This window comes from Peromyscus leucopus, chromosome 23, assembly GCF_004664715.2.
Source record: "Peromyscus leucopus breed LL Stock chromosome 23, UCI_PerLeu_2.1, whole genome shotgun sequence".
NCBI classification, from domain to species: Eukaryota; Metazoa; Chordata; class Mammalia; order Rodentia; family Cricetidae; genus Peromyscus; species Peromyscus leucopus.
The window spans coordinates 25478800-25506207 of record NC_051082.1 but is presented as its reverse complement, the minus strand read 5'-3'; the positions used below and the strand labels follow the sequence as shown (position 1 = coordinate 25506207).

The 27408-nt window shown below is 50.5% G+C and overlaps 1 protein-coding gene across 15 annotated transcripts in view; it reads left to right on the top strand.

Annotated features, from left to right (window-relative positions):
* Gtf2i (general transcription factor IIi) overlaps positions 1–26856 on the top strand; it is a 93943-nt gene extending 67087 nt beyond the window's left edge. For 14 of the 15 annotated variants that reach the window (XM_028870125.2, XM_028870121.2, XM_028870122.2 and 11 more), the window contains 20 exons: positions 566–624; positions 3361–3432; positions 7517–7700; positions 8915–8973; positions 10389–10460; positions 11785–11968; positions 15052–15110; positions 15509–15583; positions 17004–17105; positions 18076–18141; positions 18402–18585; positions 19330–19385; positions 19688–19768; positions 20820–20903; positions 21121–21304; positions 22421–22449; positions 23607–23648; positions 24308–24349; positions 25090–25161; positions 25731–26856. In XM_028870125.2, coding sequence (XP_028725958.1) covers positions 566–624; positions 3361–3432; positions 7517–7700; positions 8915–8973; positions 10389–10460; positions 11785–11968; positions 15052–15110; positions 15509–15583; positions 17004–17105; positions 18076–18141; positions 18402–18585; positions 19330–19385; positions 19688–19768; positions 20820–20903; positions 21121–21304; positions 22421–22449; positions 23607–23648; positions 24308–24349; positions 25090–25148 — 1693 coding nt within the window. In that variant the 3' untranslated portion in view covers positions 25149–25161; positions 25731–26856. Of the gene's footprint in view, positions 1–565; positions 625–3360; positions 3433–7516; positions 7701–8914; positions 8974–10388; positions 10461–11784; positions 11969–15051; positions 15111–15508; positions 15584–17003; positions 17106–18075; positions 18142–18401; positions 18586–19329; positions 19386–19687; positions 19769–20819; positions 20904–21120; positions 21305–22420; positions 22450–23606; positions 23649–24307; positions 24350–25089; positions 25162–25730 lie in introns of those variants that run through there. The other variant, XR_005089816.1, reaches the window with a different exon arrangement.
* Positions 26857–27408: the final 552 nt, after the last annotated feature.

Sequence of the window (27408 nt, the reverse complement as noted above, 5' to 3'; positions counted from 1 at the left end):
TAGGAAAAGCTTACCTGCTTCGCCTGTCGGTTCCTAGAATTAGCAAGCGCTTTCCAGCACAGCCCACCATCCTTTGGCTTGTGCACTGACCCTCACTTAGCTTCCCTCACTTCCTCACGCCTCAGGTTGTTGAAATAGCCCTCCTGCTCTCCACTCCAGTAAAGAGCTCCTTGGGACTGTGTGAATTAGGGTTTGTTTGATGGGCCGTTTGATTGTTCAGAAAAATACAGTGTGTCTCTTGCCTTGCACCTACAAATGTTAAATATATGCAGAGCTTTAAAAAAAGATTATAGATGTGTGGAAGAGCATATTTTTGAATATAATATAAAGTTAAAGGACTAAGTTTAAAAATTTAAAATATTTGTGGCATGTGAGCACAGAGGCTCCATGAAGCACGTTCTGGGAGAGACAGCTGGCACTTAATGCTCTGTAGAAACCTGTGTAGTTCAGTGTAACTGTGCTGGGGTGCAGGCCGTCTTGACGACTGAATGCTCTGTGCATGCTCTGTTTGCTCCCTGCCAGATACCGTCCGCCAAGTACTGACCACTGAACTCTTGCCTTTCAGGCACGAGCTTCTGAACTCCACACGGGAAGACTTACAGCTTGACAAGCCGGCATCAGGAGGTGGGTCTCTGGCCTCGGTTACTCACAGCAGCGTGCATGGCAGTCGTGACCACTCAGGGCAGTATGGCCTCCTCTGCAGGTTGCTATCCTCATGAAGAAATAGGCCTTTGGGTGGTGGCGCACGTCCTGACTTTGGAGGCAGAGTCAGGTGGATCTCTGAAAGTTTGAGGCCCGCCTGGTCTACAGAGTGAGTTTCAGAGCAGGCTCCAAAGCTACACAGAGAATCCCTGTTAGAAGAAGAAGAAATAGGCCTTTGACTAGCAACTGTGAGTCCTTAAAGTATTGGGTACTGTGGGGGTCCAGCCCCCTGATAGTCCCCTCCCAGGGCCCAGGAAGAATCTACAACCAGCTGATAATTAATCTTTGATAAAAAGAGAAGAATCTATGTACACGAAACTCCTTAGTCGATACACTTTATTATTCTGTCAGTTCTCTCTCTACATAGCTTTTGTTCTGCTCTCAAGCCTAGTTCCTGTCTTGCTTGATTTGTCTCTACTTTAATCTGCTGTCCCCTCTCAATTCTATCTTAATTCTGTCATCTTAGTTCTGCCCCATCTAGGTTCTCATTCATCTAGTTCTTTCCCAACTCAGCTCCTCTCCCATCTCCTTTTCTCTCATCTCCTTCTTTCTCATCTTGTTCTTCCCCATCTGGCTCTTCCTCATCTTCCATCTCGTTCCTCTAGTACTCTCTTCTAGCCCTTCAATCTAGTTCTCCCATCTTGTCCGTTCCTTCCCAGCTCTTACCCTTCTAGTTCTTCTGTTCTCTTTTCTATTCTCTGTCTCTTCCTCAAGTTCTATCCTCTAATCCTCCTCCAAGTCTCCTATATAATCCTCTTCAGTTCTCCTCAAGTCTCTAGAGTATTCAGTTATAAACTCAAGCAAAGCAATCCTCCCCATCCAGCCAGGTTACCAGGCTTGAATTCTTACAGGGTTATAAAGGCAGGTAGGGATTTTCATCAGGCAGTGACCGTCAGGCATTCTTTTACAACCCAAACAGGGATTGGTTAAAGGAGGAGGTCAACTGAGAGCTAATGATCGGTTAGTATATCAAGAAGGGGATCTATGTGCTCAGTCGACATTCCTAGAAGAAGTTGGGTAAGAAGTTAGGAGTCTATCATGTTAGTAATAGGAAAGGAGGGTCTCAGCACAAGAAATAAAGCTATCCACCTAACTAGGGAACAGGCGTAGTTTCCAGGTAGATCAGGAGATTGCTTGGCCTTGGATGCTTGATAGGTATTTTAGATAAATACACTGTTAGGAGTTCTTGGAAGCATGCAGAGCATTATAAGAAAATCACTGTAGGAACCAGCTAATATATATATAAAAGCTAAAATATCACCAAGACTTCTAAAGCCATGGCTTGACCTTTGGAAGACTTTTCCATGTAGTGGCTTTTGTGATAGTAGTTGAATTCCATTACGTTTTCCTGCGGCTTGCAGCATTGCAGAACCTGAGTACCCCCAAAAAAGTAATACTTGTTCTATTTATAGCCACAGATAGATGGGTAGATTGTGCCCTAAAACTAGAGTGCTAAAGCTTCTCTGTTGCTGCGATAACACTGACCAACAGGACTTGGGGAGGAGAGGGTTTATTTGACTTACAGGTTACAGTTCATCACCACAAGGGAAGCCAGGGCAGGAGCTCAAACAGGAAGCTAGAGGCAGGAACTGAAGCAGAGCCCATGGAGGAGTGCTGCTTACTGGATTGCTCAGCTAGCCCTTACACAGCCTAGGCCCCCTTGTCCAGGGATGTAGCACCGCCCACAGTGGACTGGGCCCTCCCACATCAATCAGCAGTCAGGAAAATGACCCACATAGCCCCATAGGCCAGTCTGGAAATATTCCTCAAATTAAGATTACCTCTTTCACCCAGGTGTGGTTGCACACACCTTTAATTCCAGCACTGGAGGCAGAGGCTAGCATGGTCTACAGAGCAAGTTTCAGGATAGCCAGGGCTACACAGAGAAACCTGGGAGACAAACAAACAAACAAACAAAAAGATTCCCTCTACCTGGGCATGTCTACTTTTAGGTCAGGTCATCGAAAGCTGTGACACATAGACAGATAGCTACTGTATTTTTGGACAGACCTGCACAGATGGCATGGTGGGTCATGCTTTTAATCCCAGTACTTAGGAGGTAGAACAGGCTACTCTTCTTGGCAAGTTCCAGGCCAGCAGGGCTAACAGCTACTGTTGCAGAAATACACGAGCTAAAAAGTATATTGTATGCTGGGCGGCGGTGGTGGTGGCGGCGGCGACGGCACACGACTTTAATCCCAGCACTCGGGAGGCAGAGGCAGGCAGATCTCTGTGAGTTCGAGGCCAGCCTGGTCTAGAGAGCGAGATCCAGGACAGCCACCAAAACTACAGAGAAACCCTGTCTCGGGGAAAAAAAAGAAAGAAAGAAAGAAAAGTGTATTATAAAATCTACATTTGTCAGTTGGATAAGGGGTCATTAATTCTATCTAATTTGGGACATAGAAAGGCTATCTTTTTAGAATATGGAGCCATGAATTTTGTCATGTGGTTTTGAAGGAAAGAGGTCATACTTTGTCTTGTGTTTCTCTGGATGGAGTGGGAGTTGCCTCATGAAGATTAATAAATATTTCCTGAAGCTTTTGAGATAACTTCTGTCAAAGAATGGGAGAAAAATTAACTTAGGGTGTTCTTGTAACGTTTGACCACCTAAGTAAGTAAAAGCTGTTGAACTGAGGAACCTCCACTGTTCCCTCACAGTGAAGGAGGAGTGGTATGCACGCATCACCAAGCTGAGGAAGATGGTCGACCAGCTCTTCTGCAAGAAATTTGGTGAGTATGTTTCTCCCCCAAAACAAACGTTACGGAGCGACTGTTAAGAATTGATATATGTGAGTTTATGCGACTTTGTGTGAGGGCGTGGGTGCCCACAGAAGCCAGAAAAGGGTGCCGGAACTCCAGAACTGGAGTCAAAGGCAATTGTGAGCCGTCTCACAACTGAACGCGTGTCCTCTGAAAGAACCACAGCACTCTGAGCTGCTGAGCCATCCTCACCAGCCCCAGAGGATTGGTTTGTTTCGTTTTAAGAATTGTTTCATTTTAGGGATGAAATGAGGTGATTTGACTTAACCTCGTGTTTTCCTGTTGCTGTTAGTGAAAAGTAAGTCTAAAGAGTTTTAAAACTATATAGAAGACAGCTAATCATATGCCTTTAATTCCAGCACTTGGGAGGCAGAGGCAGGGGGATCTGTGAGTTTGAGGCCAGCCTGGTCTACAGAATGAGTTCCAGGATGGCCAGGGATACATAGACAGAGATACCCTGTCTCAAAAAACCAAACCCTCCACCCCCAAAAAAGACTATATAGAAGACAGTAGAATAAACCCTCAGTATATCCTTTTTTCTTTTTCTCTTTGGGTTGGGATGGATTTGATCCTGCACACCCTAAGCTAGTGCTTTATCTCATCCTTGCCAATGTCAGGCAGGTCCTTCATTGTGAGCCACACCCCGGCCCTGAATAATTGCTTAGTACAGTCTCTTGTATGCAGTGTAGCTGTGGGACCGTTTGGGTTCATTTCTCTTCGGATCCCATGCCATTGTGTTCTATGAAATGAGAAGGGCATCAGGGCCAGGACATGCATCTGTCCACTGGCTCCTAAAGAGTCACCGTGATCGGGTTTTATGTTATCTTGGTTTTTGTTACTTATTTATGTTGTTTTGAGACAGTCTCACTATGCAGATGGTATGTAGACCAGGCTGGCTGCAAACTCACAGAGATCCACCTACATTGCCTCTGAGTGCTGAGATTAGAGGCACAGTTTACCATCTTGGGTTCAGAGCTTGGTGCATACTAGGCAAGTACTCTCCCACATCCTCAGAACCCACATTTTGGGTGATGGTTTGTTTTGTTTTGTTTATTGTTGTTTTGAGACAAAATGTAGCTTTTGCTGGCCTCAAGTTTGCTCTGTATCCCAAGCTGGCCTTAAACTAAAGGTGTGAGCCACCGTGGTTTGCTTTTAGTCTTACACGTTTGGACACGTGTATTTGGTTGTTAACATTGCAGTGCCTTAAAGAGGAAAGAAATCTTATGTATAGGTGTCTATCTACCTGTGTGTCTGTTTCTCACTGCAAAGTCTGGTGTCCATGGAAACCAGACGAGGCCTTGCATCCCCTGGAACTGCAGTTCCAGGTGCTTGTGAGCTGCCATGTGGGTTCTGGGGACCTCACCCAGGTTCTCTGCAAAGGCAGCCGGTGCTCTCACTGCTGGGCCATCCCTCCAACCCCCAAAATATCCTTTGTTACTGTTCTCTGCACCAGGAACGAATCAAGTTCCTTTTCAGAAGGGGAATTTTATTTTTTCTACTCCACTGGGGTAGTGGCCAGGTTGTAACTAAATACCATCCTCCGACAAGTCAGAGTTTGAGGCTTCTCATCCTCATCAGTTTCCCGGCTGTCCACGTGAGTCGGGTCTCAGCAGTATCTTCCTTCCCATCTGGGTATAAATCAGTCAGGGAACAGTCAAGAGTCCCCACTTCGTGTGTGCGCGGTCTGTACTTTCCTAGACATTTAGCAACCTGGGTCAAGTGATGGTCCTTGTTTGTTGTTGGGCCTGTCCCCATTGTGTCATCGTGGTTTGTGTGTAGGAGAGACTCGTGGTTCTGAGTGTCTGGCACCCTGGGAGTAGTGCTGGTGTTGGCGGCTGTCGACTTCACCCAAGGAGTGGGAAGGAAGGAAGAGGGAGGAAAAGGAGAAGTAGCCGGTGGGAGGTGGCTGGGCTTTGTTAGACCTCTGAGGAAACAGACTCAGGGCCTGGGCTGGCTCTTTGTAAGGTGTTTGCTTGGTGGGCCTAAGGCCCTGGCTTTGAGCCCCAATACTATAAAATAACTTTGGAAAACTTTTTTTTTTTGGTTTTTGGTTTTTCGAGACAGGGTTTCTCTGTGTAGTTTTGGTGCCTGTCCTGGATCTCACTCTGTAGACCAGGCTGACCTCGAACTCACAAAGATCCGCCTGCCTCTGTCTCCCAAGAGTGCTGGGATTAAAGGCACGCACCACCACCTGGCTAGAAAACTTTTAAAGAGGGGAAGTAGATAATTAAGAGGGTTGACAATGTGGTTTGGTTAGTAAAAATGCTTGCTTGGTATACATGAAACCCAGAATTTTATTCCCAGCGACCACCACTCAAAAAAGAACTTTAGTGGGCTCACCAGGTAATATTTTTGGTGGATCTGGAATTGTGGCTATTGGGATGAGAACTCAGCGGCTTTCGGTGCCCTTTCTAAGGTTCCTAAGGCAGGGGGGAACTCGACCTCACCGTTTTCATTCAGGAGCTTGCTCCACTTCCTCCAGCATCCAGTGCCTGTAACCGGCGTCTGTGCGTTCCTGTGCACTCCTGTGTATGGTGCAGACAGCTCAGGAGGGGAGGTGACCCTGCCCAGCCCCACCTTGGGAGCACTGGTTCCTGTCGGGTGTGGGCAGGACTTCCTGATCCATGAGCAGACTAAGGGGGGTGGGGCCCAGAGCTCACTGACTGGTAGGCAATGTCCTTGACCTTTGCCCCTTTCTTTCCTTTTGTTCTCTATGGAGACAGGGTCTCACTGTGTAGCCCAGGCTGGCCTCAGACTCATAGCAATCTCTCTGGCTCTGTGAGTGCTGAGATTAAAGGCCACTACAGCCAGCGGCCACCTTTTTTCTCTTACCTGCTGTCAATCAAACATGATTTTAATTCATAAAAAGCCTGTTAAAATTAGGTGTCAAAATTGTCTTCCCTAGCAGGTACGATAGTTGTAGATCTGAACTGTAGCCCTGTTTTTTTTTTTTTTTTTTTTTTTTTTTTTTTTTTTTTTTTTTAATGTATGAGTGCTTGCTCTGCATGTACTCTAGTATGCTAGAGAGCACCAGATTCCATTACAGATGGTTGTGAGCCACCATGTGGTTGCTGGGAATTGAACTCAGGGCTTCTGGAAGAGCAGCCAGTGCTCTTAACCACTGAGCCATCCCTCCAGCCCTGAACTGTGGCCATTTTCTGACCCTTTGGGCATATTCCTTTTACTGCTGTGGTGGTGATGACCTTGTATGTGGTTTTCCTAACACTAGAGCCCTTCAGATTTGGTGTTGCTAATACAAAGGGAGGATTAAGACAGAGTGAGTTGGGGAGATAGTTGAGTTGTTAAAGTGCTTGCCTCAAAGACATGAGCTCTAGAACCCATGGTAAAGGAAAGTGGACATGGTGGTGGATGCCCCGTATCATCAGGGTCGGGGGGTGCAGACAGGAGGGTCCCTGGAGCTTGCTGGCCAGCCAGCCCAGCCTCCACGGAAAGCTTCAGGGTCACTAAGAAGACAGTGAACCTGTCTGAGACACAGGTCGGCAGCTCCCGAGGAACTACACTCTAGACTGGCCTTTTTCCCCACATGTATGTGCATGTTCACAAACACATTCTCGCCCACTTGGACAGAGAAATTAGGGCAAAGACCTTAAATGTGAAAGGAAAAGTCCCTCCGAGAACAAAGCAACTCAGGCTAGTTGTGAGTCCTGGCCGTTAGATGATGCAGAGGTCACCTACAGGTCCAGGCGCCGTCTGTCTGTCTGTCTGTCTGTCTGCCTGCTGGCTTGCTGCCAGTTGTGGAATATTTCTTTTGAGAGCTGTTTGGATGTAGTTTCAGACTACAGATCAGTAAATTTGTTAGCTCCCTCCCTTCCCACACAGGGTTGGGGGTCGTCTTCCCCCCCCCCCCCCCCGCTGCTGCTCAGGTTACCCTGGAACTCCATATCCCCCAGCCTCAACCTCCTGAGTGCCGGATTCCAGGCTCACACCCCAGGCTGGCTCTTCTGTGTTTGAGTGCCCTGTTTGAGCTTCACCAGGGGGTGTTCCTTGTCTGTGACTCGGCCTGCGTCTCCTGACCTGCTCTCCTTTTCCACAGCCGAGGCCCTGGGGAGCACTGAAGCCAAGGCTGTACCATACCAAAAGTTTGAGGCCCACCCCAATGACCTCTATGTGGAAGGGCTTCCAGAAAACATTCCTTTTAGAAGCCCTTCGTGGTATGGAATCCCAAGACTGGAAAAAATCATCCAAGTGGGCAATCGGATTAAATTTGTTATCAAGAGGTGAGATTATTATCTGTGGAACGGATTTAATGTAATAATGTTTTTCTCTGACATTTGAAGATGGGTCTCTTCTCCTGAGTGGTTCTTTCTGTGTACACGGTAAACACGTTTCATTTACGTGAGCTGATTGAGCAAATGTTTCTCTAGTACGGTACTGGGCCCAAGAGCAGCTGTGTTGTGAGCTCAATACTCACAATGGGCAATGAAGAGAGAGAGAGAGCATCTGGAATGCAGGGTGGGCACACTCCCACACTCCCAGGTTGTCATTGGTGTAGAGCTGATAGCAGTGGAGGCAGGGGGTCAGCTGCGGCTGCACTCTCTCTCGGTGTGAGGAGCGGGAGGCCACCGCAGAGGAGGACGGCGCACACAGCGGTGTGTGTATAAAGGTCCCGAAGCAAAGTCCCCGCTGGTCGTTTGTGCTGGCTCTGTCATGTGTTTGTTTTTAAGAGATTTATTTATTTATTATGTATACAACATGTATCCCTGCAGGCCAGAAGGGGGCACCAGATGTCATTGCAGATGGCTGTGAGCCACCTTGTGGTTGCTGGGAATTGAACTCAGGACCTCTGGAAGAGCAGTCAGTGCTCTTAACCTTTGAGCCATCTCTCCAGCACCTGTCATGGTTTTATTTTTGTTTGTTTGTTTGTTTTTGATTTTTCAAGACAAGGTTTCTCTGTAGTTTTGGTCCCTGTCCTGGATCTCGCTCTCTAGACCAGGCTGGCCTCGAACTCACAGAGATCCGCCTGCCTCTGCCTCCCGAGTGCTGGGATTAAAGGCGTGTGCCACCACCGCCCGGCGACTGTGTCGTGGTTACAGTGGCTGCGCTCTGAAGGGTGTGCTGCAGGTTGGTGATGTGTGTAGAGATCAGCACAGAAGGCTGGCCTCACTCACTCCCGGACGCATTTGGGTGGTAGTCAGGATGGGGTGATAACGTGCGACAGCAGTGTTCCAGGCGTCCAGCTCCGGTAGGACAAGAGGTGGCAGGGGAGTTGGTGTGGAAGAGAAAGTGACGGGCACACCTTTGTTTCTGCAGACAAAAACCCCATAATCCACCTGAATTTGCCGTTTTCAGAGTGGTCACCAAAATGGTTGGTTTCGCGGCCCAGAAGGCAGAGGGGGCCATACGAAGAAGTAATTGAGCGTGTAGAGCTGTGTGCGAGTCTGGACACTGCTCCTCAGAACTCTGACCACTAATGTTGCTCATACTTTCGCAGGCCCGAACTCCTGACTCACAGTACAACAGAAGTGACTCAGCCACGGACGAATACGCCAGGTATGGTTGCCCGGAACCCGTCCGTCCGTCAGTCTGTCCATCCACCTTTCTGTCCGTCCTTCCTTCCTTCCTTCCTTCCTTCCTTCCTTCCTTCCATTTTTTATTTATTTTCTTTCTTCTTTTTTTTTTTTTTTAAATACAGGGTTTCTCTGTGTGGCCCTGGCTGTCCTGGAACTCCCTCTGTAGTCCAGGCTGGCCTCGAACTCACAGAGATCCACCTGCCTCTACCTCCCGAGTGCTGGGATTAAAGATATGTGCCATCACCACCTGGCTCCTTCCTTTTATTTAAATAATTAAATATTTTTGGAGATTTTTTTTTTCCATATTGATGGGAACCATGCCCAGTGCTCGTGTATTTGCCGAGAGCTCTATGTTGAATGATATCCCTAACACTCTTTTGCCTTTTGATTTTGAGATAGATGCCCTCTAAGTTGCTCAGACTAGCCTAGAACTCACTTTGTAGCTCAGGCTGACATTGATCCTGATTCTGAGGTCAAACCATGCCTGAGGAGTTCTCCAACACTCCGCCCCTCCCGCCAGCCCGGACATTTCCACACCTGTCTTCTGGGATGTTCCCGCGCCGCGCCGTGGAGGGGGTGCTGCAGGCTTGTCTCCAGAGCCTTAGGTCTTCGTACCAGGGCAGCACAGCAGCCTGGCCGCTTGCCCACAGTAACCACTTCAGAAGTTTCTTATGCTGGGCAGTGGGGGCTCACTTGGGAGGCAGAGGCAGAGGCAGAGGCAGAGGCAGACGGATCTCTGTGAGTTCGAGGCCAGCCTGGTCTACAGAGCAGTTCCAGTACAGCCAGGACTACACAAAGAAACCCTAGCTCAAACAAACAAACGAAATTCCTTAGCTGATGTTTTTATGTTCATAGGCCATGGCAGGACTTCTCACCTGTTGGAGATATGTATACCTCACCCAGGAATTTCACAGCTGAGCCTGTGCTCTGCACCCCGTTAGTGTGCTCACATGTATGTCAGATGCTTTGCTTTTTGTTTGAGACAGGGACTCTTTATAGCCTGCACTGGCTTTAGACTTTTGGCAATCCTCCTGCCTCAGTCTCCTGAGTGCCCGCATGCTTGTCTAAATTGGTGACACCCTCAGAGATGAGCATTATGTAATGGGAACTCTACTAGCCACACTAGCTATTAGCCACAGTTCAGTGTGGGTCCTCCCGGCACCCTCCGTGGTCCTCACTGGCAGATGCCTGTGGCCAACCCGGTAGAGACGGGACAGGATCAGTGATGGCAGCTACTCTGGTTTCAGGGTGGCACCGCCATGTCCTACCTGGAGCAGGAGTCCACGGCGTCAGTCACTGGAAAGAAGGCGTCTCTTTTGTCCCTAACTCCTGTGATTTGTGTCAATCCCGTGAACAGCATTATTGGTTACATGCGATTTTGCTTCTTCTTTCCAGTCAAGGAAGATTGGAATGTCAGAATCACCAAGCTTCGCAAGCAGGTGGAAGAGATCTTTAATCTGAAGTTCGGTAAGTGAGGTATAGTGGTTACGTCTTAGTTTACAGACAGTGGCCGTGTTCCGAATGAATTTTAGAGGTTCAGACCGTAGTGAAGGAAGGTGCCAGAAAGCGGGCCTTCCTTTACTTCTGGTACTGAGCGCACTCATGAAACCAGCCGCGTACTTCATGTCTCTCTGCCTGTTTTCTCCTGTGTCACAGGGAGAGGGAGGGGTCGGAGTCCCTTAGGGCCGCCGTTCTCACCTGGAGAACACATGGCTTCACCGTCCGCCTTGGCTTAGAGGGGTTGACAGTGTTCTGGAGTGCTGTGGAGAAGGACGGTTTCAGTTGGTTCTCCAGTCCGTCATGGAGAAAAGGATGACGGGAAGTAGTGTACATGCGGATCGAGCACTCTCAGACATAAAATACATAAATAAATAAATCTTGAGAAAATAAAAACGTCGTTTTCAAAGTACTGTTTGTTTTCCTGGCTATGGTAGCTCATGCCTGTAGTCCTAACTCTTGAGAAGCTGAGGCAGGAGGGCTAATATATGGTGGGCTATATAACAAGAACCTGCCCTGAAAAAACAAAACAAAATACTAATCTTAAAAAGAATAATGGGCTGGGCGGCGGTGGCACACACCTCGAATCCCAGCACTCAGAAGACAGAAGCAGGCAGATCTCTGTGAGTTCTAGGCCAGCCTGGTCTAGAGAGCGAGATCCAGGACAGGCACCAAAACTACACAGAGACACTGTGTCTAGGAAAAAGCCAAAAAAAAGAATAATGGGCCGGTTGGGGGTGGCAAATGCCTTTAATCCCAGCACTTGGGAGGCATAGACAGATCTCTGTGAGTTCAAAACCAGCCTGGTCTACAAAGTGAGTTCTAGGACAACCAGGGCTACACAGAGAAACCCTGTCTCTGGGTGTGGGGGAGGGGTATAATTTAATTCACTTTTAAAATTCTAGTTTTCTTCGATTTATTTTATGTGTATGAATATCTACATATATGTATGTGTACCACATGTGTGCCTAATGCCTGGGAATGTCAGAAGAAGGAAACAGATGCCTGGAACTGGAGTCATTGATGGTGGTGAGCTACCATGTGGGTGCTGGAAACTGAATCCCAGGTCCTCTAAAAGAGCAACAAGTGCCTCTTACTTGCTTAGCTCTCTTTCCAACACTGACTTTTTTTTTTAATTTACTTCCATGTTGTATTAAGCTAGGTCTTAATAGCTGTCTGTGTGGTTAGATTGCCAGGAAGGTAGCGTGACCTGGTTGATTACAGATACCAGCAGAAGGGATCCAGGCCTGTGTGAACTTGTGCGCTCATGAGTCCGCTTCTCTTTGTCTTTCAGCTCAAGCTCTTGGCCTCACAGAGGCAGTGAAGGTGCCCTATCCTGTATTCGAATCAAATCCGGAGTTTCTGTATGTGGAAGGGCTGCCTGAAGGGATCCCCTTCCGAAGCCCCACCTGGTTTGGGATTCCACGCCTCGAGAGGATTGTCCGTGGCAGCAATAAGATCAAGTTTGTTGTTAAAAAGTAAGCTGCCTTTGCCCCCATGGCCATGTGCCGTGGTCCTAGTTGCTGTGCCTAGGAGAGTTCTTGGCTAGACCTCCTGCCCTGCAGAGAGAGGCTGCAGTCCCTCACTCCGGGTACATGCAGGCTCAGAACACCAAGCTTTGCCAAACTGGGCGTCAAACCCAGGACCCTGCACGATCTAGGCAAGCGCTCTGCTGCAGAGGCCCTGGCTCCTCATTGTGGGGGGATTCAAGGAGAAGGTTCTCTTGCTGAGCTGTGCCCCACCTCCTCACGATAGATTCTAGGCAGTCACTACCACTGAACCTCTCTCCGCTAAAGCCCAGGCTGTCTCCTGTTTCCCCAGTTCATCAGTGATGGAGTCCCTTACTTTCCCGCAGAGATTCAGTGGTTGAAGGAATTGATCTCGTGTTCATTTGCCGTTTTTAAAGGAGTCACAGGAGCTGGAGAGGTGGCTGTCTTAGTCCCTGTTCTAGCGTGGTAAAGACACTGTGACCATGGCAACTCTTATAAAAGAAAGCCTTCCATTGGGGCTGGCTTACAGTTCCACAGGCTTCGTCCATGCTCTTCCTGGTGGGGAGCGTGATGGCAGCCATCGAAGGCATGGTGCTGGAGAGTAGCCGCGAGCTACATCCTCATCCACAAGCGGTGGGCCTAGTGTGGGCTTTTGAAACCTCAACAGGCACCCCCAGTAACACCCTTCTTCCAGCAGAGGCCACTGCCTGCTGACTCAGCACTCAACTACAGAGCCTATGAGGGCCATTCTTATTCAGACCACCACATTCCGCCCTCCGGCCCCCATAGTGTTACAACCACATCCTAATGCAAAATGCAATTAGTCCAACTACAGACGTCCCCAGAGTCTTCCACAGTCCCGACACTCTTTAAAATCCCAGTGTTCAGAGTCTCTCCTGAGTCTCATGGCAGTCTCTTGACTGTAACCTCCTGTCAAGTAAAAAGCAGATCACATACAGGGTATATATACAGGGTATATATACGCTGCCATTCCAAAAGGGAGCACAGTAAGGAAATCTGGACCAAAGCAAGACAGAAACCCAGCTGGGCAAAACCCAAACTCTGCGTCTCCATGTCTGATGTCAAAGCACTCTTCAGATCTCCAACTCCTCTCAGCTTTGTTGACAACAACACACTTTTTCTCTTGGGCAGTTTCCACTCCCTGTTAGCAGTTTTCCTCAGCAGATATTGTTATGCTCAGATCTCTGGGATCCCCAAAAGACTACCACAGAGACCGAATCCCATATGTAAAAGCAAAGAGCCTTTATTTCAAGCTTGGAGGAGCTTGGTCTCTCTGTCTACAAAGAGGCGATGAACCCAGGCAGGGTGCGGTTTTTATCATAATAGAGGTTGGGGTGAGGGGATTTCCAGGGTTCAGGACTCTGGTTGGCTAACATTTGTCTATGTGTATAGGAACAGGTGTGTGCTGGGAATGTTCGGAATATCAGGTATTTTCCCTTAGGTGCTGGCCCCCCCACACATGGGCTCAGCTTATGGCTTTTCCTGGGTCCGGGTGTTGCCTGCCAGTTTGTCACAGAAGCTGTGTCTGGGCCCCTAAGTCTGTCACGGCAGCTGTGTGGTCACGCCATTTGGGGCCCCCCACAGTATCCCATTGCTCTGGTCTCTCCAGCTCTTGGGGTCTCCAGGGCAATCCTGGCCCCTTCTCTGGGCCTCCATGCAGGGACACCCCTGATACACGCCTGGCCTCAGCAGCTTTCCTTAGCCATGGAGGGAGATTCCAAACCCCTCTCTTGTATTCTTGACTCTAAAGCCAGAACCACGTGGCCGAAACTCTAAGTTCTTCTGCTGGATGGGGCTGAACTTGCCCCAGTCCTCCAATTACGTTTTTATCATCAGCTTCTGCTTCTGGTTTCCGTCACTGCTTAAGCTTTTCTCTAATTCCTTTTCACGGGTTGAAAGCTTGGCTGGCTGGAGTCTTGCCCTGAGGTCACCACTCCCTTTATTCTGTTTAGCATCAGGTTTTTCTGTCTCCTTGAGCACTGGACTTAGCCACATTTCTTCTCCTGGTGCCCCTTTCCTCCTCATACTGTACGTTTTGTACTTCTCTGTCCAGCTTGCTCCTGTTCATTAGAGTTCTGCCGAAGAGTGATTACTAATAACCTCACGACACAGCCAGTACCAGGGCGTCTGGACATCTCCTCTGCCAATAGCGTTCATCCAGACCTCGTCAATTTAACCTCAGGCAGATTTTTAGGACAGGTCAAGAAGCAGCCACATTCTTTGCCAAAAATATCCCAAGAACAACCTCTAGGTCATGTACTGATAGTCTTCCTCTCTGAAACCTCTTGAGCTGGGCCCCCACGGTTACCTTGCCCTCAGTACTAGCTTCCATATTCCTACTACCATTAACCCTTGCTTAAAGCCTTCAATCGAGTCTCTAGTTTAAAGTTCACGTGGTCAGGCTTGTCACATCAACACCCCACTCCCCGGTACCAACTTCTGTCTTACTGTTCTTTTGCTGTGAAGAGACACCGTGACCAAGGCAATAGAAAGCATTTAATAGGGAGCTGGCTTACAGTTTCAGAGGCATAGTCCATTATCATCATCATCAGCAAGAGTGCTGGAGAAGTAGCTGAGAGCTACATCCTGATCCAAAAGCAGAAGGGGGGGGGGCGGGGACTGGCCTGGTGTGGCCTCCTGGGTGTCCACCCTCCAATGGCACACTCCACCAACATGGCCACACCTACCCCAACAAAGCCGAACCTCTTAATCCTTGTCAAATAGTGCCACTCGGTGGTGACTAAGCATTCAGATCCATGAGCCCATGGGGGCCATTCTCATTCACACCATCACAGATGGCTCCAGTTAAGAGCACTGGCTGCTCTTCCTCCCGAGTTCAGTTCTCGGTACTCACACGGCAGCTCACAACTGTCTGTCTCCAGTCCTGGGGATCCAGCACCCCCTTCTGACCTCCTGGGCCCTCGGCATGCACATGGTGCACAGACAGACACACATGCAGGGAAAACACCAATCCATGCGCTTTCCGTTCTTAGACACGGCTCTGGCTGTTTGTGCTGTGTGTGGAGTGACGCACTGTGTGTTCTTTCTAGGCCTGAGCTGGTTGTGTCCTACCTGCCTCCTGGGATGGCTAGCAAAGTCAACACGAAAGGTAAGAGGCAGGCAGCACCCCGGGGCATGAACACACGGCCTTCTCGGCTGCTGTCCCATGTCACCCGAGTCCTGTTCCACTGACCCCGGGGGCCCTCGGTTTCTTTCTTTTAAGCTGTTTCACTTGGTGGATCTTTTTCTTTCTCCTGTTTTCTCTGCATCTCACCGGAAGTTGATGTTTGCATCCCCCCTCATTCATGTCTCCACAGCTTGTTGGCACTCATGTGGAGGGTTACACTACCCGTTTAATGCTTCAGGTTTCTTTGAAAAGAGCCAAGCTGTATGGCTTTCAATACTCCGCGTTTATAGAGCACACACACACACACACCCGCACACACCCGCACACACCCGCGTTTCACGATGCAGCCTGCAAAGGTGACCTTGCACTTTGCCTTACAGCGTTGCAGTCCCCCAAACGGCCACGAAGCCCTGGCAGCAACTCCAAGGTGCCTGAGATTGAGGTCACGGTGGAAGGTGAGGTGCTTTTTCATGGCTCTTTACCTCACAGTTGTGTGGACTCCGGAACGTCTGTGCATGTGAGGTGTTATGTCTGAAAAGCAGCTGATGCTAAGTTTATGAATTTTTTTAATGCATGAGTATGTGTGTGCGTGTGCAGGTGTGCATTGTTATAGGGTATCCCAGGTGTCACCATCAGGAACTTTGTCCACATGTTTTGAGATCGGTTCCCTTTAGGCCTAGATCTAGCTGGGTAGGCTAGACTGGCTGCCCTTGAGGCCCAGGGATCCACCTAGCTAGGGATCAAACTCAGGTCCTCGGGCATTGCAGTCACGCACTTCAGGGACTGAGCTCTCTCCCTGTTATAATTGATGCCTGTTTGTAATTTGTGGGTCCTGTGAAAACGTACTTGAGGAGAACCTCTCGAGTTGTTTTTCCATAATGATAAAGTGAGGCAGACGTAGCACACAGAGATGTTTCCCATCCTTTTTCCTATTTTTCCTGCTTCTGGTGGAATGTGTTTATTGGTGTTTGAACGGCAGTGCGCTTGCTCAGAGCAGGTGTGCGTCTTGATGTACCTTCTCCTTCCAGCCTCTGGTGGGCGGCACTGGCACCCTGGGAAGTTCGTTGTCTAAGGTGCCTGACTGACACAGGAACAGGCGTCCTGAGCCCACTGCTGGGCACAGTTTCCATTGATGCAGAAGGGACATCTCCCCAGGGGCCTCCTGTCCCTTGATCCTCACTTTCCGGTGTTCTCCTGGCCGTCCCCACTTAGTTATACTTGTACAGAGCCCAGCTTCTCAAAGCAAAGTGAGAGACAGTCGTGTCCAGTAGTTGGTAAATAATGGACCCTGCGAACCGGATTAAACACCCCTGATGAGCAGTGGCCCATGGGGAAAATAAACTTCCTTTTCTGTTTTTGGAGAAGATCTGAGAAGGGTGACTTGTCCCAGGATTCTGTGCCTTCCTCGTGATCACTTGTAAAGTGCATGTGATGTTCCTGTTAGTCCAAAGACTTCACCCAGAAGCCAAGCCAAACCCGGGCCAAGCCCTGGTGACCCGAGCATCATCAGAGACGCTGCATCAGCCGGAGATTTCATTCTAAGGTCCTGGTCCACAAGGAGATGACACCGCTTTTGGTCTAGTTGTCAGATACATGTTGAGGCAGAGACACAGGAGGCCCCTTCCTGGGAGGCAGGGGTGGGAGTAGGTGCTGGTGATGCAAAGCCACAGCCTGGCTGTGTGTTTTGTTCCCATCTGTGCCGGGTCTTGGGAGCCAGTACCCTAGGGTCAGCTGAGTTAACGTTCAGGTGTGTGTGTGTGCGTGTGTGCGTGTGTGCGTGTGCATGCATGTGCTGTAATTTTTGTCATATACTAACAACAGTGAGCGCCCGCCCGCCCGGTGACTGTGGTTCGTTCGCCTTTGAATTTTCTCTAGGTCCCAACAACAACAGTCCTCAAACGTCCACCGTTCGAACTCCGACCCAGACCAACGGTTCAAATGTTCCCTTCAAGCCTCGGGGGAGAGAGTTTTCCTTTGGTAAATACATCTTTTATTTCTCTCGATTTCAGCATTTCAGATAAAAAGAATTAGCCTGTCGTGTCAGCAGGACAGTGGTTTTTCTCAGGTGAGTCAGTGTGTGTCAGATTTTCACGTGCAGCAAGAGCCGGGCTGCCAGAGTGTGACTCTGGTACCTTCGCTTTCTCCTGTGCTGTGGCTGAGGCTCCTCTTCCTGTGGGCCGTGGACAAAGTGTGCACCCCAGAGGTGCCTGAGGACTGTAAGTTGGGTCGCTGCATGTACCCAGAGCCAGAGCTGGCACATGGTGGACACTGTAACAGGCCAGGAGAGATCCTTTGTTCATTTCAGCATGGGTCAGACTGTTGGTAATCCAACCTGACAGCTTAGTTTAGTTGTATGAGGATTGGAGGGGCGGGCAAGACAGCCGAATTACAAAGCTGTGTGTTTCTTTTTGTTTGTTTGTTTTTCGAGACAGGGTTTCTCTGTGTTGTTTTGGAGCCTGTCCTGGATCTCACTCTCTAGACCAGGCTGACCTCGAACTCACAGAGATCCTCCTGGCTCTGCCTCCCGAGTGCTGGGATTAAAGGCGTGCTCCACCGCCGCCCGGCCTGTGTGTTTCTTCCATGGAGACTTAGAATCATGTGTGGATACATGATGCGGAAGGAGTGAAGCTGTCTGTGGGACGTGGATGCACCGGGAGCAGGGTAGGGGGGAAGGGAACATGCCCCCGTGCTCTCTAAAATGTCTGTCACACAGTGACACACATGTGGATGAAGGAAACAACTCCTGTGTGTTCTCCTGGGCTTTGTAAAGCTGCAAAGTAAGGAGATGAAACCAGGGGTTGGCGTGCTCCTTCAGTCCCCGCACGCGGGAGGCAGACACAGAGTGAGACCCTGTCTCAGAACAGAGTGAATGGAGAAACTCAATTCAGTCAGTGAAACGATAAGGTGGAGACCTTGCTGACCCGTGGCTGTTGCTCTCCCCTCACAGAGGCCTGGAATGCCAAAATCACAGACCTGAAGCAGAAGGTGGAAAACCTTTTCAACGAAAAATGCGGTAGGTTTGTCCGGGAACATCAGACATGAAATAGTTCTCTAGTAGAAAGGGTGTGAATTTGACGTTTAATGTCTTTGGAATTGGGTTTCAGCCTTCCGTTTCTACCCATTTCCCTGAGTATCAAGAATTCCAAGACCATTTTCCACAATTGAAATGAATATGATTTCTCCCGTACATACGGATTTGTAGCTGCTGCAGGATGTTGCAGTGGCTTTCTAAGTCTTGCTCCGGAACGAGAGTGTCGTCGTCGTGTGTTACAGGGGAAGCTCTGGGCCTTAAACAGGCAGTGAAAGTGCCGTTTGCGTTGTTCGAGTCCTTCCCGGAAGACTTCTACGTAGAAGGCTTACCCGAGGGGGTGCCCTTCCGAAGACCATCCACATTTGGCATTCCGAGGCTGGAGAAGATACTCCGGAACAAGGCCAAGATAAAGTTCATCATTAAAAAGTGAGGCCTTAGGTGGAGAAGACGTCCGGGGGCTGGCTTCACAGAGTGGTGGCCTGGGTTGACCTAGCTCTTCCGGGGCCTAAGTGATCACAGGGGTGGAGAGACGGCCCAGTGGTTAAGAGTGCCTGCTGCACGGCTTTGAATTCAGGCACCACCTCCCTTATAATGAGCTGGGAGGAGCCTGTAATCTTAGTGCTGGGGGTTGGACAGAGGCAGGAGGATGACTGGGGCCTGCTCCCTGGGGTGGTCATTGAGCTGCAGGTTCTAGGAGAGATCCTCTCTGAAAGAACTTAGAGATTAACAAGGACTCCTGGCGCCCTCCCATGGCCTCTGCACACACAGGCCTGTGCACCAGCACACACGCGTACATATGTCACAGGCCCTTGTGTTTGTTTGTTTGGAGGCAGGGTGTTATTTGCACATGTGTTCTTCATGCATGTACCGGGCAGTGGGCAGTGGGCGTTTCCTGTTTCTGCTCTTGGGTCTCACACTGATTCTCATGACATGCTCTCACCTTGGGCAGGAGATGGCAGTGAGACTCTGGTGTGTCCAGAGAGGGTCCACCAGCAGTGGAGGCCGGTGTCGTTGGCCTGCTTGGGCCCAGGTTGCACCCAAGTGCTGCACATTGTTTGCAGAGCTGCATGCTCCAGCATGCTGCACCTTCCCCAGATGCAGCATGCTGCACCTTCCCTGGGTGGCTTGCCCTGGGTTAACCAGCCCACGCCTTTTTCCTCTTGCTTGTAGACCTGAGATGTTCGAGACGGCCATCAAAGAGAGCACCTCTTCCAAAAGCCCTCCGAGTGAGTGTCCTTTGAAGGCAGCAGCGTGGCAGCTTGGGCAGTCAGTCGTTAATTCTAGAGCAGTGAACGCTGTGCATGGTGTTGCTCCACACCAAGACACAGCAGAGCAGAAAGATGGCCCCGTCAGAAAGTCTGCCTTCCTTAGTGTCTTACTGGACTAAACCAGCATGCAAGTACCAGCCCTACGGGGCCAGGCTGCGGCCAGGTTGCGGCTGACCGTGGGCATGCGGCTTTGGGTTATTAGAGAAAACTCTGACTGTATATGTTTTGTCCGAACCCTAATCTTTAGCTTTTGCTTTCAGGGAAGATAAACTCCTCACCCAACATTAATACTACTGCATCAGGTGTGGAAGACCTTAACATCATTCAGGTGACGATTCCAGGTATGATTTCTGCCTGCATCGTGGAGTCTTTTGGACTCAGAATCCTTTGGGGACAGCTCACGTAGTACAGCGTGTTGTATGCTTCACCCAAGCCATCCCTCTGTCAGCCTGGCTGCCGAGCACCGCACCTCCATTCAGCCCTGCTCACTACTCCGGGTCTCTGTTCTTCAGAAAGTCTCTGCGGAGCCTGGAGAGGTGGCTCGGTGGTTAAGAGCACCTGCTATTCCCGAGGACTCTGGTTGATTCCCAGAACCCGGATGATGGCTCACAACCATTTGTAACAGATTCCCATGGGACCTGCTCCTCGCTGCTCGTCACCTTGGGCACACACGTGGTGCATAGGCATACATTCAGGCCAAACATCCAGCAGTCTTTGAAAAGATAAAATCTTTTTTTAGCCAGGCGGTGCTGGCACGCACATTTTACTCGGGTAGTAGAGGCAAGTGGATCTCTGAGTTCGAGGACAGCCAGAGCTACACAGAAATCCTGTCTTAAGAACCAAGTAAATAAGATCTCTTTAATAAACAATCGGTGTGAAACAGTCGGGGATATTTGCTCAACAGGAATGGAGTTGTACCCTCTTGAGTTGGTTTTAGAACTTTTTTATTTTAAATGTTATTTTATGGCTATTTCTTTTTGTCTTGATGTCATAATGTGGAAACCCTCCCTCCCTTTTTATTTCTTTGCTTATTTGTTTGTTTGTTTATTTTGGTTTTTCCGAGACAGGGTTTCTCTGTGTAGCCTTGGCTGTCCTGGAACTTGGTCTGTAGACCAGGCTGGCCTCGAACTCACAGAGATCCGCCTGCCTCTGCCTCTGCCTCCCAAGTACTGGGATTAAAGGCGTGCGCCACCACCAACCAGCTCCCTTTTTTTTAAAGGTCAGAGTCTCATTATATAGTCTTGGCTAGCGTGGAACTCAGAAATCCACCTGCCTCTGCTTCCCGAATGCTGGGAGTAAAAGGAGTGCTATGCCACGCCTGGCTTACAGACCTTCCTAGAAAACACGTGAGTTGGTTGCAAGCACGCTCTCAGCTCTCCTCTTGCCTTTCAGATGACGATAATGAACGACTCTCCAAAGTTGAAAAGGCCAGGCAGCTGCGCGAGCAGGTCAACGACCTCTTCAGTCGGAAGTTTGGTAAGTTTAAAACCATCGAGGAAACTGGTTCCATCCAAGCCTTTGAGTAGATTGCCGCCAGGTAGTTGTGAAGCATTAGTGTTCTGTTGGGGCGTTGTGCGTTAAGACAACATCAGATGTCAGCTGCCCCGCCTGATGGCCAGGGCGGCTGCTCGCTCTGTGTCTGATTGCTGTGAAGATGACGTCACCGGTCCCTGTGCTGTTTGTCTCGCTGCAGGTGAAGCTATTGGGATGGGCTTCCCTGTGAAGGTTCCCTACAGGAAGATCACCATCAATCCCGGCTGTGTGGTGGTCGATGGCATGCCCCCCGGGGTGTCCTTCAAAGCCCCCAGTTACCTGGAGATCAGCTCCATGAGAAGGATCTTAGATTCTGCTGAGTTTATCAAGTTCACTGTCATTAGGTGAGAATTCCTTGCTTAGTCAGAGCGTGTGTGGAGGAGGCCACAAGGCTGGCATTTCCCAGAGGAGTCGGCAAAGCAGCACGTGGGTGACGAGGTGACAGGCACGCGTTTAGTTAGTCAGTGTTCGATTTCTCTGCCTGAGTTCCCTCACTCGGCCACTGTTTGTTTAGTGCCGGGTCACCAGCCCAGTGTCCTGCTGACCGACACGCTCAGCTCCTGTGGACTCTCTTGGTGTTTTTGGACAGTGTCCCACTGGATCCATGGCTGGCTCAGAGCCCCAGAGATTCCCTGCCTTCCCAGTTCCGGGGTTAGGGGTGGGGTTAGGGGTGTGGGCCACCGTGCCTGGCTGTGTCAGCTTCTCGGACAGGACCTTGCGGTGCAGCCCAAATTGTTGACATTTTCAAGATGTTTTCTCATGCCGCTTTAATGAAACACCAGAGTAATGGCGCCTACAAAACCTCAAATACCTGTTAATTGTCATGGAAGAAGTTGGGGTCATAGAGCATGTGGTTAGGGCCTTCCCGGCAGCTGATGGTCGGTAGACCTGTCATTTTATCTGATGGCGCCCATGACACTCCCAGCCAGCCAGCCACCCCATCCCCCAAGGGGGAGCACTTTTTTGTTTTCTTCCTACTTTAGTGAACCTTTTGGTGGGTGTTAGGTGGGACAGTGTCTCACCATGTAACCCTGACTGGCTTAGAACCCACTGTGTAGACCAGGATCTCCTTCCGCACTCAGAGACCTGCTCGCCTCCCTCCCATGGGCTGGGATGAAAGGCATGTGCCACCATACCTGTCCTGGTTGTAGCACTTTCCAGTAGTGACCTGCATATCCTACCACATGTGCTAAAGGTAACTGGTCACACAACACATCAAACGCAGGTCACCTTGCCATGTGCACTATACACATTCCATGTAACCAGTTATAAATAACTGATGTGTACACTGTATGTGATGCATATTAACACAGCTGGAGTCACTGTCACGAGATAGCAATTTCATATGCATCTTCTATGTCTCTTCCATAGGTTATAAAGTAGGATATAAATAGCATAAATTAAGCAAATGTTCTTTAAAAATAAAAACATTACATTATACAATTTGTTTTTCCCTTTAGACCATTTCCAGGACTTGTGATTAATAACCGTGAGTATTTCATGAAGTTTGGGTTGTTTTGGTTTGTTTCTTGGGATCCGAGAGTGCACGTGGGTGTGGGTGTGGGTGCGGGTGCGGGTGCAACCCGCAGAATAACAATGACGTCCTCCACCTCTTAGTGCGCCGCCTCCTTGTGAAATTGCTCCTGTTGCCTGACATCAGAAAATGGTAGCTGGGGGAGGGGGCGTGGGCGGAGACCATTTTGAAAGGGCTCGTTAGGAGCAGGACTTGGCCAGGGCCTGCCTGGGTTAATAAAGCTCCATTATGCAGTCACAGCAATAAAGTTCAGGAGGACTGAGGGCCACAGAGTGCTGGGCCTGGAGGAGGAAAACTGTGATTCCAGTGCTTGGGAGGCAGAAGCAGGAGCATCAGGATAGAGTTCAAGACCAGCCTGGGCCACATGAAACCTCTCTCCAAAAGGAAAGGGAGGAAGGGCTGATGATGGACCCACATAAAGGTGGAGAGAACCACCTCCACAGGGTTGTCCTCTGGCCTTCGCACACACGTTGTGGCATGCATGCTCACACAGGCTTCATATACACACAGTTTTAACAGCCCATGGTAATTTTTTTGTTGTCGAATCTCCCTTGCAGATTTCAATTCCTCTGGTTTTTTTAAGACAGGACACATAGTCCCCCTGGCTGTCCTGGAGCTCAGCTTGTAGACCAGGCTAGCCTCGAACTCAGAGATCCACCTGCCATCGTCACCATGACCAGCTCCTGTACCTCTGTATGATTTTAATTTCCAAAGAACATTGTATTTCGTAACCTACTGTTGAGAGGTTCCTATGTATGACGCTCAGCTTTATTCTTTGTCCTGTACAGGACTCTGTGGTTCGACTTTATGGTAACTACTGTGAAATTTGTGATTTTGGTGGCGTCTACTAGGACCATTCGTGTTCTTTTTTCCTCTTCCCTTTCATTTATTTATTTGTGTGGGGTCCTGAGGTGCTCAGACCTTGCCATCTCACGCACAGTGGTCAGAAGACAACCTGTGCCAGTCAGTTCTCCCTTCCACCTTAGGGGGCCAGGGATCGATCGCAGGTTGTCAGGTGTGCAGACAGCCTTTACCTGAGGGGTTGACAGGCCAGCATAGGGATGGTCAGGTCACAGGTCACTAAGTCATCTGACAGTCCCATTTCCTTGCAGAGCTGGTTGATCAGAGCGAGTCCGAGGGCCCTGTGATACAAGGTAAGAGAAGCAGAGGGCCCTGCTTACATGGCTGCCCCAGGTCCTGGTTCACACTCTGCCTGCTTTCAGTCCAGTGCACACCTGCACACGCTCAAAGTCACACTTGGTTTCTTCCTCTCCTGCCATGCAGTAGGGAGTAAGAAGGCCAGTAAACTTTGGGAGACTTGAGCTGTGGCTCCTGCATGGTAACTGGGCCAGACCATGTAAACCTGTGATCCCAGGTCATTCGTAATATCCTGGTGCTCAAGACCAGTGGCCTAAAATAAAACATCAAAATGAGAGGGCCACCTGTTGAAGTGTGTGTTTGTGTAGGTGTGGGTGCACACGCATGTGGAGGCTTGGGCTGGAAAGATGACCCAGCGGTTAAGAGCACTGGCTGCTCTTCCAGAGGGACCAGGTTCAGTTTCCAGAACCCACGTGGTGGATTACACTGTCTTTTAACTCCAGTTCCAGGGGCTCTGAAGGCACCAGACATGTGCCTGGTAGACACACACGCAGACAAAATAACCAGATAATTACAAGAAGAAGAAAGTTGACGGGCTGTGTCCATCCCCGGGGCCTTCTCCTTCCTTCTCGCCCTCCTCTCCTTCTCGGCTTGTAGATAGTTTAAAGCAGCCTTTGAAAATTGTCCAAACGAGACTTGCTGTGTTTCTCTTTAGAGTCCGCTGAGGTGAGCCAGTTGGAAGTTCCTGCAACAGAAGGTAAGGGCTGAGCCGCTCCCGTCCTAGAGATCTGGAGTGACTGGTGCCTCAGGACAGCATGACCACACGTGTTCACTATGCTGTTCATGCTGTCACTTCTTGGCCGGGTGGTGGGTTTGTGTTGTGTTTATCGTGTATGGGTGTTTTTGCCTGCTGTGTGTGGTGACCATGTGTATGCAATACCCAAGGAAGCCAGAAGAGGGCATCACACACGCATACACACCCCAGCATCTAAGTTAGGTGGTTGTGAACCATACACACCCCAGAATCTAACTCTGAATTAAGTGGTTGTGAAATGCACGCATGCATGCACGCCCCAGAATCTAGCTCTGGTTGTGAACCTCCATGAGGGCGCTGAGAATCGAACTCAGGTCCCCTGGAAGAGCAGCTAGTGCTCTTTACTGCTGAACTGTCGGTCCAGCCCCAAATGGATAAGACCTCTTCAGTGGAGACTCCAGGCAGGCTGCCTCTGTCCTCCGTGGCTCTGGCTAAATTCTAGATCCCTCTCGCCTAGACCAGGCATGACCCCAAGTACACAAAGCAATATGGAATCTGTTACTTGCAAATGAAGTCATGAGCTGGCTGAGCCTCAGATGAACACTTGGCGGGCATGGGCAAGGCCCTGGGGTCCATAAGAACACATTGGCGGCTTCCGGGCAATCTTAGGTCTGTGTGGCTCCCTTTACAGCCGGCGGCTCCTCCCATCAGTAGCTCCGCTCATCGTCCCCTTTTCTCTCTAGAAGTTAAAGACACGGAAGGGAGCTCACAGATCAAGCAGGAGCCAGACCCCACGTGGTAGACACGTCTCCAGGGTAAGCGCCTCCCCCAGCTCCCCGTGGTCCGCACCCCCCTGCAAGCAGGTAAGCACCTGCCACTCTGCTTTAGCTCCAAGGTGGCGGGGAGGCCACGCTCAGGGGACACATGGCCCTGACAGGCCTGAGTGCAGGCCAGCTGGGAGCCGCAGGCTCTGTCACTCCGAGATGTAGAAGCGGGTGGATCTGTCATGACTGCCAGGCTACATCGTGTGGCTTGTCTTGGCATAGAGGGGGGGAGGTAGCGTGGAAGTCTTCCTCCTTGGGGGACATGTTTTGGATCTGTATGCCAAGGTCACCCCTCTCTGGACTGACCTCTTCAGGCCAGTGACCAGCCCAGCACCGCTGTTGCTGACTTGCTGAGCGTGACCCAGCCACTCCCGGGAGGGTTATCTGTAGCCCGGGAGCGAGGCGACCGCCTCAGCCCGCCAGGTCCCAGACCAGCTTTCACAGCTGCCTTTGAGCCCGGCACTCTCATCCGACGTGTGTGAGGGTGTGCGAGGCTTGTCTCCCCTGTCGTCCGTCCGTCCGTCCGGCTTACCCGGTGCCTCTTTGTTCTTTTTCTGCAGCTCGGCTTCCAGTGAGTGGTGGAGAAGAGCTTTCGGCCCCGCCTGCCGGCTCTGTAATATACTTGTATAACAGAAATACCTTCTATACAAACCTTCTTTTCTACTTCTAGATAGAAATGTCTACTTTCTCAGCGGTTCTGTGAATTGAACTACGCAGCAGCGTGACGAGAGGCGCGTGCCTGGCTGGCTTGGGGATGCACTAGAGGAGGATTTCACAGCCGTGCTGGAAAGAGACAGGGAATGGCAGGGACGACTCGTAGATTTTTTTTATGCATTGGGCAGAGCCTTGGGCCGCGGCGCGTATTCCAGCCAGTGGAGTACACTCCTCCAGCCGGGCATCTTGGCTTCCGCAGCGAAGAAGCCCGGGCTAGTCAGTGCTTTAGTTCTTCTCTTGAAAATCATTTCCGCGATCGATCGCGCACTCGGCTCCCCTTCCCGCCCGCCCCGCGGGAGGGCTGCTGTCTGTCCGTCTGACTAAGCCTTTGCCTAAGCTCTATCATGGTTCCTCTTGTTCTCGCTGTAATTAAGAGCAAGGCTGGCCGCCTCACCCGACGGGACGGCCAGTGAGCAGCCGGCGTCTCCGCAGAGAGGAGACGTTCTCAGAGCCCCTTTTCCCCCTTACTTTGCAGCAAGTACATGTCTGGGTGTGCCCTGAAGGTCAGAGGTCGGAGGTCAGGTATGCATGCTTTAGCGGCTGGCTCACTAAACCCTCCCCAGCTGGGAGCCACAGTGGCCTGGGGTGCTCTGGGACGCAGCAGCCCGGGGTGGAGCAGCAGCCCTGGGTGGAGTCGGGCCGGGCTGGGTTAGAGACAAACCCCCACCCCCTCACCCCCCACCCCACCCCCCTCTGGCCGGTGTGGGGAGTGAGGCAGGCAGGCTCGTGTGCACCTCCGTGTTCACACCCTCTGGGCCTGAAAGCGGAGGCTCCCGGACGGAGCAGTTGTAGAGAATCACAGCTCTGGAGAGTTAGAGGATGTGAGGGCGCGGCGGGGCGGCACCACGATGTTCACGATGGGAAATTATATCACACGTAGCAGAGATAGGCATTTTTATGTGTTCCTTATATTTTACCTCAAATTGTAGATATAGGGTAATAAATAAAATCCACCCATGCCTTTCACACGCACATTCATTCTTTTTAAGTTGTCTTCATGTGAGTGTCTGGGCACGGGGGTGTGGGCTGGCGGCGGGAGGCGGCGGAGGGCAGGCCGGGGTGTTCACCTCCTCGGTCCCGCTCAGATTGGACGCCTTCGTTCCGGGTCACGTGTTTGTCCCAGAGCGGTGTCCAGCCGCTCCGCCCCTGTGTCTTACCAGTGTTGGAGACAGAACTGAGGTAGAAGCCTCACCACAGAGGGGACTTGGAGTCCCTGCACTTAGACGCCATCTGTTGCCCAGAGCAAGGGAAGACGGGAAGATGTGCCCACGCAGGCTGCGGCCACCCAAGGCTGTGAGGGGTGGCAGGCCTGCTGGCTCCCTGCCCCCCATGGTACCCCAGTGCTCGCTGTGCATTCCCTGGTGGGGGAGTGCCAGCAGCAGGGTGTCCGCTGTCATGGTAACAAGAGGCCCGGGAGTGCCAGCCGGGAGGGCGAGTCCTCCTTTGTAACCTGCGATCCCTCAGACCATGCTCTTTGGCCCGTAGTGGGCAGCATGGGGTCACAGGGCACAGTGGAGAAGGCGC